Source organism: Sinocyclocheilus grahami, unplaced genomic scaffold (genome assembly GCF_001515645.1).
Source record: "Sinocyclocheilus grahami isolate Dianchi unplaced genomic scaffold, SAMN03320097.WGS_v1.1 scaffold1962.1, whole genome shotgun sequence".
NCBI classification, from domain to species: domain Eukaryota; kingdom Metazoa; phylum Chordata; class Actinopteri; order Cypriniformes; family Cyprinidae; genus Sinocyclocheilus; species Sinocyclocheilus grahami.
This window is the reverse complement of record NW_015507141.1, coordinates 5,006-22,661: the sequence shown is the minus strand read 5'-3', so window position 1 is coordinate 22,661 and position 17,656 is coordinate 5,006. Positions and strand designations below refer to the sequence as shown.

The 17,656-nt window shown below is 40.5% G+C and overlaps 1 protein-coding gene and 1 pseudogene across 1 annotated transcript; both read left to right on the top strand.

Annotated features, from left to right (window-relative positions):
* The first annotated feature begins 4,465 nt into the window (after window positions 1-4,465).
* On the top strand, window positions 4,466-5,668 carry LOC107573501 (ovostatin homolog 2-like). The gene is made up of 3 exons (XM_016259934.1): window positions 4,466-4,651; window positions 5,260-5,443; window positions 5,514-5,668. The coding sequence occupies exons 1-3, from the start codon at window positions 4,509-4,511 to the stop codon at window positions 5,652-5,654; spliced, it is 468 nt and encodes a 155-aa protein (XP_016115420.1). The 5' UTR covers window positions 4,466-4,508; the 3' UTR covers window positions 5,655-5,668.
* Window positions 5,669-5,846: 178 nt separating this feature from the next.
* Window positions 5,847-13,857, top strand: LOC107573498 (alpha-2-macroglobulin-like; annotated as a pseudogene).
* Window positions 13,858-17,656: the final 3,799 nt, after the last annotated feature.

Below are 17,656 nucleotides of genomic sequence, written 5' to 3'. Positions count from 1 at the left end.
AATTCAAATGAAAGGATTCACATTATGGAATATTTGAGATGTAACCACTATATGACAGTGTGTTCATTAACCATCTGTCTCATAACCAATCCTAAACAACAGTAAGTGTGAAACACGTCAGGATGAGTCTCTACTGGAGGCGCTCCTGCTCCAGCCACCCCACGGCGCTCTGCTGCCTCAGGATGGTGCTGCGTATGACGGCCAGCAGCTCGTCCGTGCAGCTCCACGCGTTCGGCTCCACCGTACTGAACATCACAGGAAGAGTCTCCAGCTGCAGCTCCTCCATCTGACATGCCTTCATCAGGTCCTCCTCTCTGTGGCCCAATAACAGCTTTCTGAAACACACACAGGTTTCACTGGGGTTTAATGTTTGCGTGATATCAAGAGCTCGAGGTTGGGCTGATGTTGTGACTACAATGCCGAGAGACAGACAGATCCGGATACGCTCCTGAACTTGCGTCCCTTCTTGTCTTTGGGTTTGATGTAGATGATGATGGGATAGATGCTCTGCTTCAGGAGACTCTCCACATGATTCAAGCCCAGCTGAAGCAGACAGTGTTTGTCCTGAACACACACACAGTTTTAACACAGCTGTGACTTTCAGTATGGGTGTGTGTTAAGTGTGTGAGTTTGTGTTAAAGTTTACCTGGTTAATAACCTCTTGAATACTCTGTAGTTTGATTCCCAGTGGTTGATCAGAGGAGTCTAAGAGGAACACACTCTTATCCTGACGCACACAACCATCCAGCGGCTCTGCACACAAAAATGACCCATCCTCTGCGCAGCACATTTTTTGGCAGGTCTTACCAAACATTTGTCACAGCTGTCTTATATAGGGTTTGACACCAATTACGCAACTTGTCTGTTAAAAACCAGACACATGATAAATTGAGTGTTTTATATCTAAAGGAAACAGAGGACATAAAAAATCCTACAATGTGATTTTCTGGATTTTTTTTCTCATTTTGTCTCTCATAGTTGAGGTATACCTATGATGAAAATTACAGGCCTCTCTCATCTTTTTAAGTGGGAGAACTTGCACAATTGGTGGCTGACTAAATACTTTTTTTCCCCACTGTATGTGGAATGCTTAATGCATACTGTGACACTCTAAAAGGTGGACATTTAAAATCACCAAAACAAACACGCCCCTATCCCAAAAGTGTCTCGCCCCTATTTTGATAGCTCCACCCCACACATACGTACGCAACCCAGGCAACGGATTAGTTCTGTGAAACAAAGCAAAACTGCTGCTGCATTCCATTCATGACGTATTGACACAAATTTCAAATGATTTTCAAAGGTCGCTTTGTCGCGTCCAGTGTACTAGACAGACTTTAGCTGTTGCATACATCTTGAGTAGTTACGCCCCTTACTGCTGATTGGCTACAAGTTTGTTTTGCTATTCGACCCGAATCGTTTTCTAAAGTGTTTTTGAAAAATCGCTTACTCCACCTTTAAATGCTTTTTATGAGTAGTGTCGCTATTCTACCACTAGATTCTCTGCATAAGCATGCTCAGAGGTGTGCTTATATTTACACACATTTCTACGTATAAGTACACGTTGGTAGATCCCACACTTTGCGTGAAACTGTTCTTACGTACTCATTACGCACACATCTGCTGTTGTACTCATTATGCACACTGTTGATAAATGAGGCCACTGGAGTTAGTAATCTGTACTTAATCTGTGTTTCAGAAAGACTTTTTTAAACCATGATTAACTATTCTAGAATAAGCCTACTCCTGTCTTAATTTAAACCCTGTCCGGGAAACCGCCCCATATAGTTTGTTTTAGTGATGTTGTTGAGTGTTTGTGTCATTTTAGTCGTAGTATTATAGTATTTTTTAAGATTTTGAACGATTTTTATATTTTAATTTCAATTTTAGTTGAACTTTTTTGTATTTTTCCATGTTTTTATCATTTTTTTAAATGTTTGTAATTGTATTATTTTTTACAATTTATGTAGATTTTCAGATTTTTATTTATTTTAGCTAGCTGACAAGGCAACATTTCTCATTTTCATTTAGTTTGTCATTTTATTGTATTCATTTTGCACACACTCTTATCCAGCAGCTCTTCACACAATAATAATAATGGAAGAAAATTCATAAAATGTATAATAAATTCCTGATATTATGAACAAAAAGGTATAAATATTTTTAATATGAAAAACAAACAACTTTAAGAAAAGAGAAATTAAATCCCAGCTGTAAACACAGGAGCAGTGTTATTTTTGTGTCACTGATACTATTATTGTCACGGGTGTGTTGCGGGAGAGAAGCACAAACACGAAGAATATAACAATAAACTGTTCTTTAATAATCCACATACGAGTAATCCATAGCAGGGAAGTAGCATACACACACCAGGGTAATACAGACATACACATCGACAAGACCGGACAAAGAATCACTGAACTGAATAGGAATAGGAACTTATATAGGGATGATAATTGAGGAGACACACCTGAACATGATGACACAAGCTGTGTCTCATTTAGAAGGCTGCACCCTCTGGAGGTCGAGTCCTCTGTAGGATGCATATACGAAGTGTCCTCAACCTAGAATTAAACGAGACGGCCTTCGTAGGACAGGCGGAAAAGGAAACCGGAAGTTTCGCGTTGCTATGCCAACACATTTAGAGCATCGTTGCGCTCTCACACTACTTAAATGAAGGAAATTTATTTCTAAATTTGGAAAGTATTTTGAAAAAAAAAATGCTTTTACTTGTTATATTTTGTTCAATGTTTGAGGAGCTGCAGCGTACGTACAGCAGGCATCAATTAGAGAAAAAAAGGAGGAGGATATTAAAAACAAAGTTTATCCGTTTTTACCGAGGCGAATTAAGGTAAGTTATAAACACCACATCTGCGCTTGTGTGTACGTTACATCTGCCGGCGCCTGCATTTTTCAACTTAACAACGGTTGTTCACGGCGACGCAAAGAATTGTGGGTTATCTGTAGCAGCGAAGGATACACCTCATGCATCCTCCGAACTCCTGTGAAAGAAGGTCGCATTCGAAGGTCGCATTCGGAGTGTCCTACTTGCTTTTCTGAAATGAGACAGCCTCGATGACGTATGCAGCCTTCGAATGCGACCTCCGGAGGACGCAGCCTTCTGAATGAGACACAGCTACAATCAGACACAGACAGAATCTAGGTCACAGAGCACATGGGGAGTGAAAACACAACAAACAGTCCTGCGGTGTGACAATTATAGTACATTTCATTTTTATTCATATTTTGAATTAGATTTAATTCATATATTTTCCATTTTCTTTTTCTTTTTTTGACATTTTTAATAATAGTATTATAGTATTTATTAAGATTTTGAATTGGTTTTAATATTTTCCATTGTTTATTTTAAGTTGTAGATATTTCGTTGTCTGTTTGTGTCATTTTAGTAGTAATATCACTGTATTTATTAAGAATTAGTTAATTGTGTAATGCATTTATTGAATTTTCAGATTTTAACTTGTTGCTTATTATTTTAGCTAGCTGACAAGGCAACATTTCTCATTTTCATTTAAAGTATGTCTTTTTATTGTATTCATATTGCACATATTTCAGTTAACATTTAGTTTATAAAACAACCCTGTAATTTTGTTGATCATAGCACAGCATTGTAGTTGACGGTAAATTTTTGTTTAAATTGATAGTTTAATTGTATAAACCTAAATTGGTCATGTTCTTGTTACGCAGCTGAAATCCAAGTAAAAAAAAATGCAGGCCCTGTTGTATTTTCTTGTAATTTATTAAAAGGTACTCTGCCATCTTGTGCCGACTAAACTGACTTGAACGCACCTGACGTCTAATTACGACTTGTCAACTCGTAAGTACGAACGTCCCAGGAGGACTTGAACTCACTGTAAGTCACAGGTTACATTGTGACAAAGAATACAGGAATTTCACTTTTACTGTTGACAACGTAACGTCCATACCCTGTCACGAAACAAAAATGTGCATTTCCTTGAATACAATTATAAAGTCATTATTACGAGTGGGGAAACTCAAAATTTTCTTAAGCCCCAAGTTTCCGAGTTGGGGGCGTGTCAATGAGAAAAATGGCGGAATTGATGGATGCAACGTCTGTAGTTGACGGTAAATTTTTGTTTAAATTGATAGTTTAATTGTATAAACCTAAATTGGTCATGTTCTTGTTACGCAGCTGAAATCCAAGTAAAAAAAAATGCAGGCCCTGTTGTATTTTCTTGTAATTTATTAAAAGGTACTCTGCCATCTTGTGCCGACTAAACTGACTTGAACGCACCTGACGTCTAATTACGACTTGTCAACTCGTAAGTACGAACGTCCCAGGAGGACTTGAACTCACTGTAAGTCACAGGTTACATTGTGACAAAGAATACAGGAATTTCACTTTTACTGTTGACAACGTAACGTCCATACCCTGTCACGAAACAAAAATGTGCATTTCCTTGAATACAATTATTAAATATTTGAAAAGAGGTGCTCGATTTCTGTCTGGACTTGGATGATCGCTCTTCATGGCTGTAATGGATATTTGTGTTGGGAAGGGGCTCATTTTAGCCCTTTTCTTCTTTGCTGTTGATGGCAGGAGATCAGGGCCGATCGCTGTTGATCATGGACCGATATTAGAGCCGGAGGTTGTTGAGCGGATATCAGGGCCGTAAGTAACGTTACTAGACTATTAAACGGTCTTTGGAGTGAACAGACGCATCCTTATGTCTAGTAATTGATGCTGTTTGAATTGCTTAACTTAAAGATGGCAAGAAGCACCAGAGCTTTAATTGTATGCCCCACCACTTTTTTTCCAAAATAACCACTGAAGATAGTCAAGCTACATTTTTGTTGGTAACTATGGACTAAGTTGACAAGCGTGATGTAGAAGTATTCCTCATGAGGCTTACTCTGGTGATGAAAATGGATTTCACAGTAAATTCTCATTTTCAGCAGAGAGGAAAGTGTTTTAAAGCTTGTTTAGTAGAACATCAGTTATATATGGTATGACAACAGTAAGGCATGTAGCTAGCGAGTATGTTCAAGTTTTATTTATTTATTTTTTTAAGTGACTATTTTCAAACCTAGTCTGTGGGGTAATACGCCCTCAGGGGACATAGCTTAATTACTGTTACTATGTCCTGAACATCAAATCCTTTTTTCCATCAAACGTATTCTAACTAGCTGGTTAAATATTTGGACTTTATAAACCGGGCAGCCACTTTCTGTGACCGTTCAACCATGTTCTGACCTGATTTTGAACCTATGTTTTCACAGGTTATTTATAGTGACGTTTCCTGGAGTGATTGAGTCCGGTTCTGAAGCCACATTGTGTGCAAGTCTTCTGAAACCCCAAGAGAAACTCACAATGACCATTTCTCTGCTTGATGAGAGAAATGTGATCACACCACTTGTGCAGCAGAGCTCTCGGATGGCGTTTCACCGATGCTTTAGTTTCCAGGTCTGTCGTCATGATGTAGAATTTTTTTTAAATCTGGTTTGTTGTACATAAAATGGGCATTTCTCTATAGGCTCCTCAAGTAGATGGAGAATTGTTGCAGAAGCTTCAGGTGGAAGTTAAAGGGAGAGTCTTCAAAGTGACTGAAGAGAGGAAAGTCATGTTCAGACGTTACCTGCCTTTGACTTTCATTCAAACAGAAACCTATCTATAATCCAGGACAAGCGGGTGAGCTACAAATGACGCTTGGATAAATATCAGCTGTAGAAAGCCCATTATATTGCAAGTTCTGATCATTTCAAGTGCATTATGTAATGAATGGGAGTTTATTGTAGTCTCGTTTTGCAGTTCATTTCAGTTGTCACCATGGATGCCAAATATGTGCCTTTTGATCAAATGGTAAGGCATGATCTTTCGTCATAGTGAGTGATCTGAACAATTGTGAAAAGTGCACCAACTTGAGCACCTCACACTGCAATTATTATTTTTTTCTACATAAGCATGTTTGTGCTTTTAAATGCCTAGAATTACACTGTCTTACAGTACAGTTTGGTGGTAGTAGAGGTGAGAATTTGCTCTTGAGCAAGTCTTTGAAATGGTTTTTTTTTCCCCCTCCCCTCCCTGAGCTGTTAATTTGTTTTTATAGGACAATCTTAATAACCGGATCGGTCAGTGGGCAAATGTTACCTCAAGGTGGATATTGGAGCTTTCTCACAAGTTAAACCCCGAAGCTCAGGTTGGGATGTACACACAGAGCTTTCATTGGCGAGAGAATTACCTCCCAGGTTTGAGGTGAAAAAATACGGCAAGTCATTGTGTACGGTATGCAACAGTACAATAAGAATAGATCTGAGGTCTTAATGTAAAATGTTTTGTTTCTGGTTTAGTTTTGCCCAAGCTTGATGTGACCATAAATACACCACAGATGTACAGCATTGCAGATGTGGGACTGAAAGTTGAGGCTTGTGCCAAGTGAGTGACTCTTATTCTCTCGTCTTGTGGCTTGTCAGTTTGATCTTGTTTCTTGTGCTGTTACCCAGATACACATATGGGCAGCCTGTACCTGGTCAAGTGTTGGTGGAAGTGTTGTGGTCCGTACGTTGGTTCCTAAGTTGACCCGTCAGTGCCTGAATAAAACCGCTAGGGTGTGTGACTCCTGCCTTGCAGCAGAGGGCTTTTCTTGTGCTCTTGCTTGACTTGAATGTGATTTTTCTTTGCTCTGCTACCAGATGAATGACACTGGCTGTGCCTCCCTCACCATCAGTACGTCACTCTTTTTCAACCCCAGATTTGAGAATCTGCAAGATTTATTTTCTGTTACTGTGAATGTCACTGAGGAGGGAACAGGTGAGATGGGCTGATTTTTAACTAGTGGCTAGTATTCTGAGGAAGTTGACTTGTTTATTCAGTGCGTTCTTGTTCATATTTCTCCCAGATGTAGTGATGACAAAATCTGCAACTGGCCATTACGTTTGAAGTTGGCAAGGTCAAGTTTTTGGCCCTCCCAGATTATTTTGAACCTGGAGAAATGATTAATGGAAAGGCAAGTAAAAGTTTGTCCATTTGCGTAAGCCTTCACATTGGTTCCCTTTCAGAACCGCAATCTTTCCCAGCAGATCTCCGTGGGTCATTTCAATGGGACTCCAATCATGAACAAAGCGGTGTATCTGCTGGATGGTAACAGCTGGCCCAACAAAATGCTGCTGAATCTGACCACAAACCAGAATGGCCTGGCCACGTCCCCCCTATACACTGTTAAGCTTGCTAAAGCGGCTCTGAATCTGGTGGTAAGATTTGCTGCTTTATTTATTTTATATATATATATATTTTTTTTTTAATCATTCTCTTGCATGTACCTAAATTCATTTGTTCTCCAGGCAAGTGCAACTCCAGCCATTGTTTATACTTACAATTTGGCATACTTCGCTACAGATAGGAGGGTTGTTCAGCTTCTCCAACTTGGTTCTTCCAACAACCCAACGATTAGTGCACTGAGTACAGTAAAGTTCGAGCAACCACTCAAGTGTGATGCTGTGTTTCCTATAACCGTGAAGTGTTCATTTGTTGGAGAGTCTGGCGGCTACAGTACTGACATCTATATGGTGAGCTGACATCTGTGTGTGGGGTATTTATTATTATTATTTTTTTTTTTATAAATTCTCCTCTTGCGTCAATGGTCTGTCCAGCACCTATTTATGCACCCGTTTCTTTTGTCAGGTCTTATCCAGAGGTTATCACCATGAGGGCTTCTGATATGGTCACAAGTGGATCCGTGTCGGTCCACCTATCTGTTAGCGTTGATATGGCTCCAGTAGTGCAGATTCTGGCTTTCTGTGTTCTACCCAGTGAGAATGTAGTTGCTGCTAGTGCATCCTTTGACACAGAAATGTGTTTCCAAAACGAGGTGTGACGAGCACTAGCATCTTTCACATCATGGAAGCAGTGACATGTCCTAAGTGTAGTAGCTTGATGTTCCAGGTGTCTCTGCAGTTTTCTCCAGCTACTGCCATTCCTGGTGAGGAAAACACTTTGACCGTCTCTGCTCAAGCAGGATCCCTGTGTGGCCTCAGCGCTGTTGATCAAAGTGTCCGGATCATGGAGCCAGGAAGACGTTTGAGTCCTAAAATGGTATACATGTGCAGGAATGTATATTGGCAATATCACTTGAGTACGAGCGCGATACCAGTTCTATATCAGTATGGCTGTGATTAGGCCAGAGGCAATCACAGCTGCTGATATAGAGCCGATATCAGTCGAGTGATTGCGTTTATACAACAGTTTGAAGGAACATGTGTAATTAAATGAGAAACAACGGAGTGCCTAATAAAACCCTCTTGTGCGGAGCTACTTCCGCCACCGATTCAAAGCTCAAGTTGACAGTTAAACATGTCACTTTTTTTAGAATTCGTATCAAGGGCATGTGCTGCTTCAGTTAGGTTATTAGTGAGAAATAATAAGGTTATAAGAGAAGCAATGCGGCAAGACGTGCATCCAAATGGGAGCGAGAGACCGCAAAGCTAGATGTTTCTTATATTGACTAATGTACTCTACAATTGGCTCAGTGAATAAAAAAAAAAAAGACCGTGCTAGAACAAGTGGAGTGATACAAAATTGTGAAAGGGTGTTCCTGTAGCAGTGCCAGTACAATATCTCACGGTTCCTCAACCAATCGGATTGAGAACCAGAATGAACTGAAATTTTATTTGAGTTCTGCTGTCTATTGGACAAACCTAAGCTATTATGATGTGGTGGTCATTATAGCAGTTTTAGTAAACAAACATTAGTGCATTAATTCGACAATGCACTAACTAACGTTGTTTCATGGTCCCAGGTGTTCGACTTGCTCCCGATGCGATCCGTTTACCCATACAGTGTTGAAGATGAACCAGAGTGTATAAGTTTTCAACCCCATCGACCTATTCCTATAAGTGAAGCCTACACAACCTTCAAGGTAGAAAACCATTCATGACCATTTAGTCACTGAATAATATACTCGCAGATTTTGAAGTCCATGTTTTGACCTCTTACTCTGACAGAGCGTGTGAATGAAGATCGCAGCAAATATCGCTGCATTAGCCCTTCGGTGCAGTTGATATGGCTCCAGTAGTGCAGATTCTGGCTTTCTGTGTTCTACCCAGTGAGAATGTAGTTGCTGCTAGTGCATCCTTTGACACAGAAATGTGTTTCCAAAACGAGGTGTGACGAGCACTAGCATCTTTCACATCATGGAAGCAGTGACATGTCCTAAGTGTAGTAGCTTGATGTTCCAGGTGTCTCTGCAGTTTTCTCCAGCTACTGCCATTCCTGGTGAGGAAAACACTTTGACCGTCTCTGCTCAAGCAGGATCCCTGTGTGGCCTCAGCGCTGTTGATCAAAGTGTCCGGATCATGGAGCCAGGAAGACGTTTGAGTCCTAAAATGGTATACATGTGCAGGAATGTATATTGGCAATATCACTTGAGTACGAGCGCGATACCAGTTCTATATCAGTATGGCTGTGATTAGGCCAGAGGCAATCACAGCTGCTGATATAGAGCCGATATCAGTCGAGTGATTGCGTTTATACAACAGTTTGAAGGAACATGTGTAATTAAATGAGAAACAACGGAGCGCCTAATAAAACCCTCTTGTGCGGAGCTACTTCCGCCACCGATTCAAAGCTCAAGTTGACAGTTAAACATGTCACTTTTTTTAGAATTCGTATCAAGGGCATGTGCTGCTTCAGTTAGGTTATTAGTGAGAAATAATAAGGTTATAAGAGAAGCAATGCGGCAAGACGTGCATCCAAATGGGAGCGAGAGACCGCGAAGCTAGATGTTTCTTATATTGACTAATGTACTCTACAATTGGCTCAGTGAATAAAAAAAAAAAAAGACCGTGCTAGAACAAGTGGAGTGATACAAAATTGTGAAAGGGTGTTCCTGTAGCAGTGCCAGTACAATATCTCACGGTTCTCAACCAATCGGATTTGAGAACCAGAATGAACTGAAATTTTATTTGAGTTCTGCTGTCTATTGGACAAACCTAAGCTATTATGATGTGGTGGTCATTATAGCAGTTTTAGTAAACAAACATTAGTGCATTAATTCGACAATGCACTAACTAACGTTGTTTCATGGTCCCAGGTGTTCGACTTGCTCCCGATGCGATCCGTTTACCCATACAGTGTTGAAGATGAACCAGAGTGTATAAGTTTTCAACCCCATCGACCTATTCCTATAAGTGAAGCCTACACAACCTTCAAGGTAGAAAACCATTCATGACCATTTAGTCACTGAATAATATACTCGCAGATTTTGAAGTCCATGTTTTGACCTCTTACTCTGACAGAGCGTGTGAATGAAGATCGCAGCAAATATCGCTGCATTAGCCCTTCGGTGCAAGGACTATCACAACTTCCCTAGAGGTAAGCTTATACAGATAGGCCGTTCTTTCCTTAAGTGATTTCTGCATGACATGGTGAATTGAGTTATGGGAGGTTATTCCTTATCTCTGTGGATCAGTAAATTTGTGTGTTCTAGTTTAATAAATGCAAAAAAGGGGACCTTTTGAGATCCTTTTATAGCTAGAGAGCTAAAGTGCAAGCAGAAAGCAAGAACGTGTGCTTAATTGCTCCTTTTTAGCCTTTGAAAGGAATGATGCAGTTGCTTTTGGTGTGGCTCCGGCTGCTGCTCCTCTGGAAGCAGAAAATGCTGGAGTCAAGCACTCCTTTGACGTGACCGTCAGGACTTTTGCCAGAAACCTGGATCTGGCAGCTTGCTCAAGTGGAGTTAGTGAAGAATATTGTTCCATCTAAAGCCACTTGCCTACAGTTTTTACTACTACTGTTCCACTTATTTCGCTTTTCTGCTGTCCTTCAGTGGCACTGGATCCACAAGAGTTCCTCTGAAGGTTCCTGACACCATCACCACATGGGAGACGGAGGCGTTCTGCCTGTCCTCCAAAGGTTTTGGCTTGGCTCTTCCAGTTCAGCTGACTGTCTTCCAGCCCTTCTTCCTGGAGCTCTCCCTGCCTTACTCCATCCGTGGAGAGTCTTTTGAGTGCATCATGGTATGGGTTTTATTTATATAATGGATCTGTATAGAGAAGGTCTTGTGTTTCTGCACTCCATATGCATTTTGTTGGCAGGTTAAAGTGACTCCAGCTTCTTCCTTGGCCTTTACTCTTGGACCAATTAATGAGCCGCCTTCATCCTGTCTCTGTGCCAATGGGAGAAAGACCTTTAAATGGGTGTTTACGGCTTCTGTACTCTGTCTGTATTTGATTGTCTGATTCCCTAAATTTGTGTATGAGGTGTTGCTTGCTTCCTGTCTGTCACTGCAGGACACGTTAATGTAACGGTCAGTGCTTCAGCTGAACCATCCCGGACTTCATGTGGCACTGAGGCCGTAACTGTGCCAACGAGGGGACGCATTGACGAAGTCTACTTGTTCTGGTAAGTGTTAACCAGCTTTCTGGAGTTTGATCATGGCGCTCATGCTGCTGTACCGTTTACTGTTTTATAGCCTGAAGGAGTTGAAAGGACAAACACCCACAGTTGGTTACTGTGTCCAAAGGGTGGGTTTTGCACTTGGTGATTCCCAAATGCATTCTTGTACAGCCAAATATTCGCCTGGTGCTCAAAGCTGATCCATTGTGTTCGGTCTGCAGGAAACATTCTTTCTGAAGACGTGACTCTGACGTTTCCAACAAATGTGGTTCAGGGATCAGCCAGATGCTCCGTTTCAGTCCTTGGTAAAACATTTCACGGAGCAGAAACTGACACGTGGTGATTGGCAGAATAACATTTCTGATGTAGGTTGTTTTCCCTCTTGTAGGAGACGTAATGGGTCGTGCCCTGAAGAATCTAGATGGGTTATTACAAATGCCATATGGCTGTGGAGAACAGAATATGATCGTTCTTGCTCCCAATATTTACATCCTGCTTTACCTGGAAGCCACAGAGCAACTTCAAGCAGCCATTCGACAGACAGCTACGGGCTACCTTCAAAGTGGTATGGATGAGCAGATCCACCTTTAAAATGTTGAAGACTAAATTACAAGGAGGTTTAGTCCTGCTAGTATAACCATTGATTGTGTCAGACTGTCGATCACACTTCCTGACCAATTTCCGTGTGGTTTTTGACCTGAAAAGGATACCAAGGACAACTGAACTACAGTGACGGTTCATACAGCACATTTGGTTACGATGAATCGAACACCTGGTGCGTTTTATGCTGTTCTAGTGTGTGCGTGTGCATGTATGATCTATGGCACCAGCAGTTTGTAAGTTCAGTTTGTCAACTTCTCCATGGCCAAGCTCACTACCTTCGTCCTGAGGTCTTTTGGTCTGGCGAGGCAATTTATTTTCATTGATCCACATGTACTGCAGAGTGCAAAGGATTGGTTGATCAGCAAGCAGGGTTCAGATGGCTGCTTCATACAGCAGGGAACTCTGTACCACAATGAAATGAAGGTGCATTACATGTTTCTTGGAATACACTGTAACAATAGACGTGAGGTCTGAGACCGTTCTTCTAACTCTGTATACTGGGGTGTTTAGGGTGGGGTTGGTGACAGCGTGACAATGACCGCCTACGTTGTAGCGTCACTGCTTGAACTAGGTGTCCCCGTCACGGTAAAAACATCTCCAGTAGTTGTATGAGCTCATTGCAGATGGCCTTTCTGTTTTGACTAGTCTGTTTGGTGGGTTGTGTGTGGGTTTTTTTTTTTTTTTTTTTTTCCCCTCTTTCTCTCTCTTCCAGGACCCCATACACCCCAATCCCGATTGGTTGATCAGCAAGCAGGGTTCAGATGGCTGCTTTATACAGCAGGGAACTCTGTACCACAATGAAATGAAGGTGCATTACATGTTTCTTAGAATACACTAGACGTGAGGTCTGAGACCATTCTTCTAACTCTGTATACTGGGTTGTTTTAGGGTGGGGTTGGTGACCGCGTGACAATGACCGCCTACATTGTAGCATCACTGCTTGAACTAGGCTTCCCCGTCATGGTAAAAACCTCTCCAATAGTTGTATGAGATCACTTCAGATGGCCTTTCTGTTTTGACGCCTGTGTTCGTTCCAGGATCCTGTCGCTACCAAAGCCCTGTCTTGCTTGAGGCCTGTTGTTGGGAACCTGGGAAACACTTACACCACGGCTCTGCTTGCCTACACCTTCAGTCTGGCTGGAGAGACCAGCACTCGAGCACAGCTTTTAAATGCCTTGGACAATGTTGCCATTTCTGAAGGTGAGATTCACTAGTCTCTCATTTGAGATTCAGGTTCTTTGGCATCAACTGTCTCGTCCTAAGGCACGAAGCTCCACTGGTCTCAGACTACATCTGGTGACACTCTGGCGGTGGAGATCAACTCCTATGTGCTGCTGGCGGTTCTCTGTACAGCCTCTCACGACCGCTAATCTGGGCTATGCTAACCGCATTGTCAACTGGCTCGTGGCCCAGCAGAATCCTTATGGAGGCTTTTCTTCCACCCAGGTGACCGACTACCAAACATGAGCACAAACATCATATCGGAGTAGTTTTTAATCTGGTGCTTTATTTTTAGGACACTGTGGTGGCTCTTCATGCCCTGTCTCTGTATGCTGCTGAAATGTTCCAGCACTGTTACTGTACAGTCCTCAGTGGTAGGAGACTCTTATATCTTTGACGTGAATCGAGACAACAGGCTGCTGTATCAGGTGAAGCTGCTAAATGACGTTCCTGGCAGATATAGTGTTGGAGCAAAAGGATCCACCTGTGTCTGTGCAGGTCTGCATCTTCACCTCGGTTTCCATTTCTATTGTGCCCATCCTAATTCTGTGTTTTCTCTGCATTCATACAACAGGTTGTGTGTTTCTACAACATCCCGACACCTGTTGTAGTCACCAGATCACTGGGTGTTGAAGTGAAGGTGACTGGAGACTGCCAAAGAGCTAATCTCATGGTGAACTTCACTGTGAAGTAAGAACAGCTTTGACTGTCCTGAAACTGGTCCAGTTTATGTATTTCCCCACTTTCATTCAGGTATGATGGCCCAAAAGCAAGCACTAACATGGTTCTAGTGGACATTAAGCTCGCGTCAGGTTTCACGGCAGATATGTCACTGGTTCGTATGAGTTTTAAGATGATTTAGAAAGTTTGAAGCTTATTCTCGTCGTCGTTGTTGAGCTTGGATCTCCTCCCAATTCATTTGTCCCGCTAGTGGAGCGGGTTGATTCTGGAGATGATCATAGTCTCACCTCTTTCAGATACACTAGGATGTGTACACTGGGTATAATCTCTATCTGCCATATTCTTGTGTACTGCTATTCCTCCATTCAGTCTTGCAGGTTCCCAAAGGCGTCCCCATGACTTATAGTCTGCTGCTGAAACAGATTCTTACAGTGGAAAAATCTCAAGCCAGCGGTCGTCAGTGTTTGACTACTATGAGCCAAGTATGCTTTTATCCTGATCATGCTTTGCTCTGGCTGAATTCCCCCTTGAATGCAATCCAGCTAATCTTCTATTCCCCTTTCAGTTAATGCGTTTGAGACCACCTACCTGTCCATGATTTCAGTGCTGGTTACAGGATACATGACTTGAATAAAACCATTTTTATGCAATCAGTCCTTCTGTTACCTCTCTTGTTCCTAGTCTGACAAGTGTTTAAGCAGAACTCCAAACATTTGAGTTGATTTGTGACTTGAGATCCTTATGAAACTCACTCAAGGTGCCTGTTCTTACTTGGGGGTGGGGGTTTGATGCTTTGAAAGCAGGACTCAACTGAGCCTGCTTTCTGGTTATTGTCAGTTGAGTAGCAGCTATACATTCTTCCAGAAAGGTCAACTTAATGTCAGCAAAATAACAGTAAAGGTTAAAATTGCCATGGTGTTGGTGTGCTTGACTGGCCAGCAAACTCACCAGACCTGAACTCCATAGAGAATCTATGGGGTATTGTCAAGAGGAAAATGAGAAACAAGATACCAAAAAATGCAGATGAGCTGAAGGCCACTGTCAAAGAAACCTGGGCTTCCATACCACCTCAGCAGTGCCACAAACTGATCACCTCCATGCCACGCCGAATTGAGGCAGTAATTAAAGCAAAAGGAGCCCCTACCAAGTATTGAGTACATGTACAGTAAATGAACATACTTTCCAGAAGGCCAACAATTCACTAAAAATGTTTTTTTTTTTTAAATTGGTCTTATGATTCTAATTTGTTGAGATAGTGAATTGGTGGGTTTTTGTTAAATGTGAGTTAAAATCATCACATTAAAAGAACCAAAGACTTAAACCACTTCAGTCTATGTGCATTGAATTGATTTAATACATGAGTTTCACAATTTGAGTTGAATTACTGAAATGAACTTTTCCATGACATTCTAATTTGAGATGCACCTGTATGTACTTAATCATCCCGAACTGTCATTTTATTAAAAAAAAAACAACAACTTTAAAATTAGATTTAATTCATCCCAATTAGTAGCTTTAAAATTGACTTTGCCAACTATAGTGGTACTCTGCTGTAAGTCTTGTTCATAGTGTTTTAGAGAATTTCCTGGTTTTTGCTACTTATTATATCCTTAACCCGTTTAATCCCAAATTTTTCCCAGACATTAAAATATCCAAATGATGTGTCGTCAGTAACCCTTTGGAGTAATCTATTTTTTAAATTTTTCCAGAAAAGTGTGAATTGTGTTTTATGGCCTGTCACAATGGTGACCGGTGGGAAAAGGGGAGTACTGAATTAACATTTCTGCAGTCATAAAAATTGTTTCTTAGCCCAGCTATTTTAAACCATTTGATCACATTCTAGGGTTATGCATATAATATAAAAAAAAACTAATGCAACATTGATAGGAACAGATATAAAAAAAATTAAAAAAATACAAATTCAACCAACTCATTCCAAATTGTTACTTTTTTTTGTAAAATTATAACGTCAAATTTTTATATTAGTGCTACCAGTATTACAACAACATATTATAACATTTGTGTAACGTTTGAATTTTTAATTTAGTGCAGTATTTTGTCATTGCAACATTTTTAGTGTAATTTTCACTAGCAACTGCAATTGGATTTATATTGTAAACCTAAGTTCACTGTTATCCCACTGTCACTATTGTGACCATCAGCATGTTTACTCATTCGATGACCACACGCCACAAACTGAATGTGAGTTCATATATTAATACTAGACACCTTAAAGAATGTGTACCAAAATGGAAGGAAGTAAACTACTCCGGTCATGTGACGGTTTGCACTAATATGAAACTGCACATTTCATTGAGATCCTTTATTTTATTTCCATATTTGCAGGAAGTGCACTAAAACAACAGTCAGTAATGTTTTTAGAGCTTTATAAATGAAAACCTTTTTTTACAGTCACTATTGTGAGATTAAGTGGGTTAATACATTGCACAAGCAATTATATTTTAACAATATTTAACTTTAATTTAAATAATCTAAATACATTTTTTAGAAAATATAAAGCTTTAAAAATGACTGCTTTTCTTTTTTGTTTTCTTTTTCTAAACCTATAAATGCGAACACTAAGTGTGTCCAATCAGGTAAAGGGCTGGCGCATGCATAGCAAACTAGGCAGCCGCCTCCCCCATAAACCCAAAAAAAAAAAAAAAACACTTGGTGCAAAACAGGGTTTTTTTTTTTGCCTAGATATTTAGCCTTTATCATTTATAACACTACGAACAGTGTTTAATTTGTAAATTGCGAAGTCCCGGAATAAAGCAGGGTGACGTGTCCGGCAAGTGATCAGAGGATGGAGAGGTAACGGAGCATTCGTGCAATGATTTAGTGGACCCACTTAAGTGATTACCAGCATGCATCAACGCAAAGAAAGAAGGTGTAACTTTTATTCTCGCTGTAGTATTGTTGCTGCCGCCACCGCCATGTCGTGAAGGCGCTGTGTGCTTCATTGTGAAAGCGAAACTACTTTGTTTGGCCTTCCAAAAGAGGAAAGATATCACTAAATTATGAAAATGTGTGTGAAATATTTTGAATTGAAATATTCACAGCTTAAATAAACAACTGTTAAATTTCAGGACCTAAAAATGCAAGCACTGTTAATGCAATGCATTATATTTTCAGTTAGTGCAATTCAACATGTGTTTTTGTTTCAAAGACATATGCCTTTATTTTACTATTTGTATTCGCTGTGTAATCTCTGTGAAATAGTTCTGATATCTGATCAGTCATTACACATTCTCACAGATCAGTGCGGTTCAAGTTTGTCAACTTAAGACTAATGTTCCCATCTAACCGAACCATTACCATTCTTTGCACAGCAGACTTCAGTATAAAGCTGTTTAAACTCCAGATGTCATTTGGACTGATGTTAATAATTTCCATTGTATTCACTGAAAAAAAATGGAACGGGCTATCTACTTAAAAATATTATGGTAACAATATTACACTTAATTTTTCCTTTCACTTTGGAGTGTTACAAGCTCTTGGTGCATAAAGAAGATCTGTAAAGTTGCAAAGACTAAAGTCTCAAATCCAAAGATATTCTTTATAAAAGTTAAGAGTCAGCCACACCTGCCTAAAACGGCTCGTTCTAACACGCCCACACATATCTACCTCACTATGTGGGAAGATTTGCATAACGCCGCCCAAATGTTTACGCAAAGAAAGAAGGTGTAACTTTTATTCTCGCTGTAGTATTGTTGTTGCTGCCATGTCATGAAGACGCTGTGTTTCTCGTTGTGAAAGTGAAACTACTTTGTTTGGTCTTCC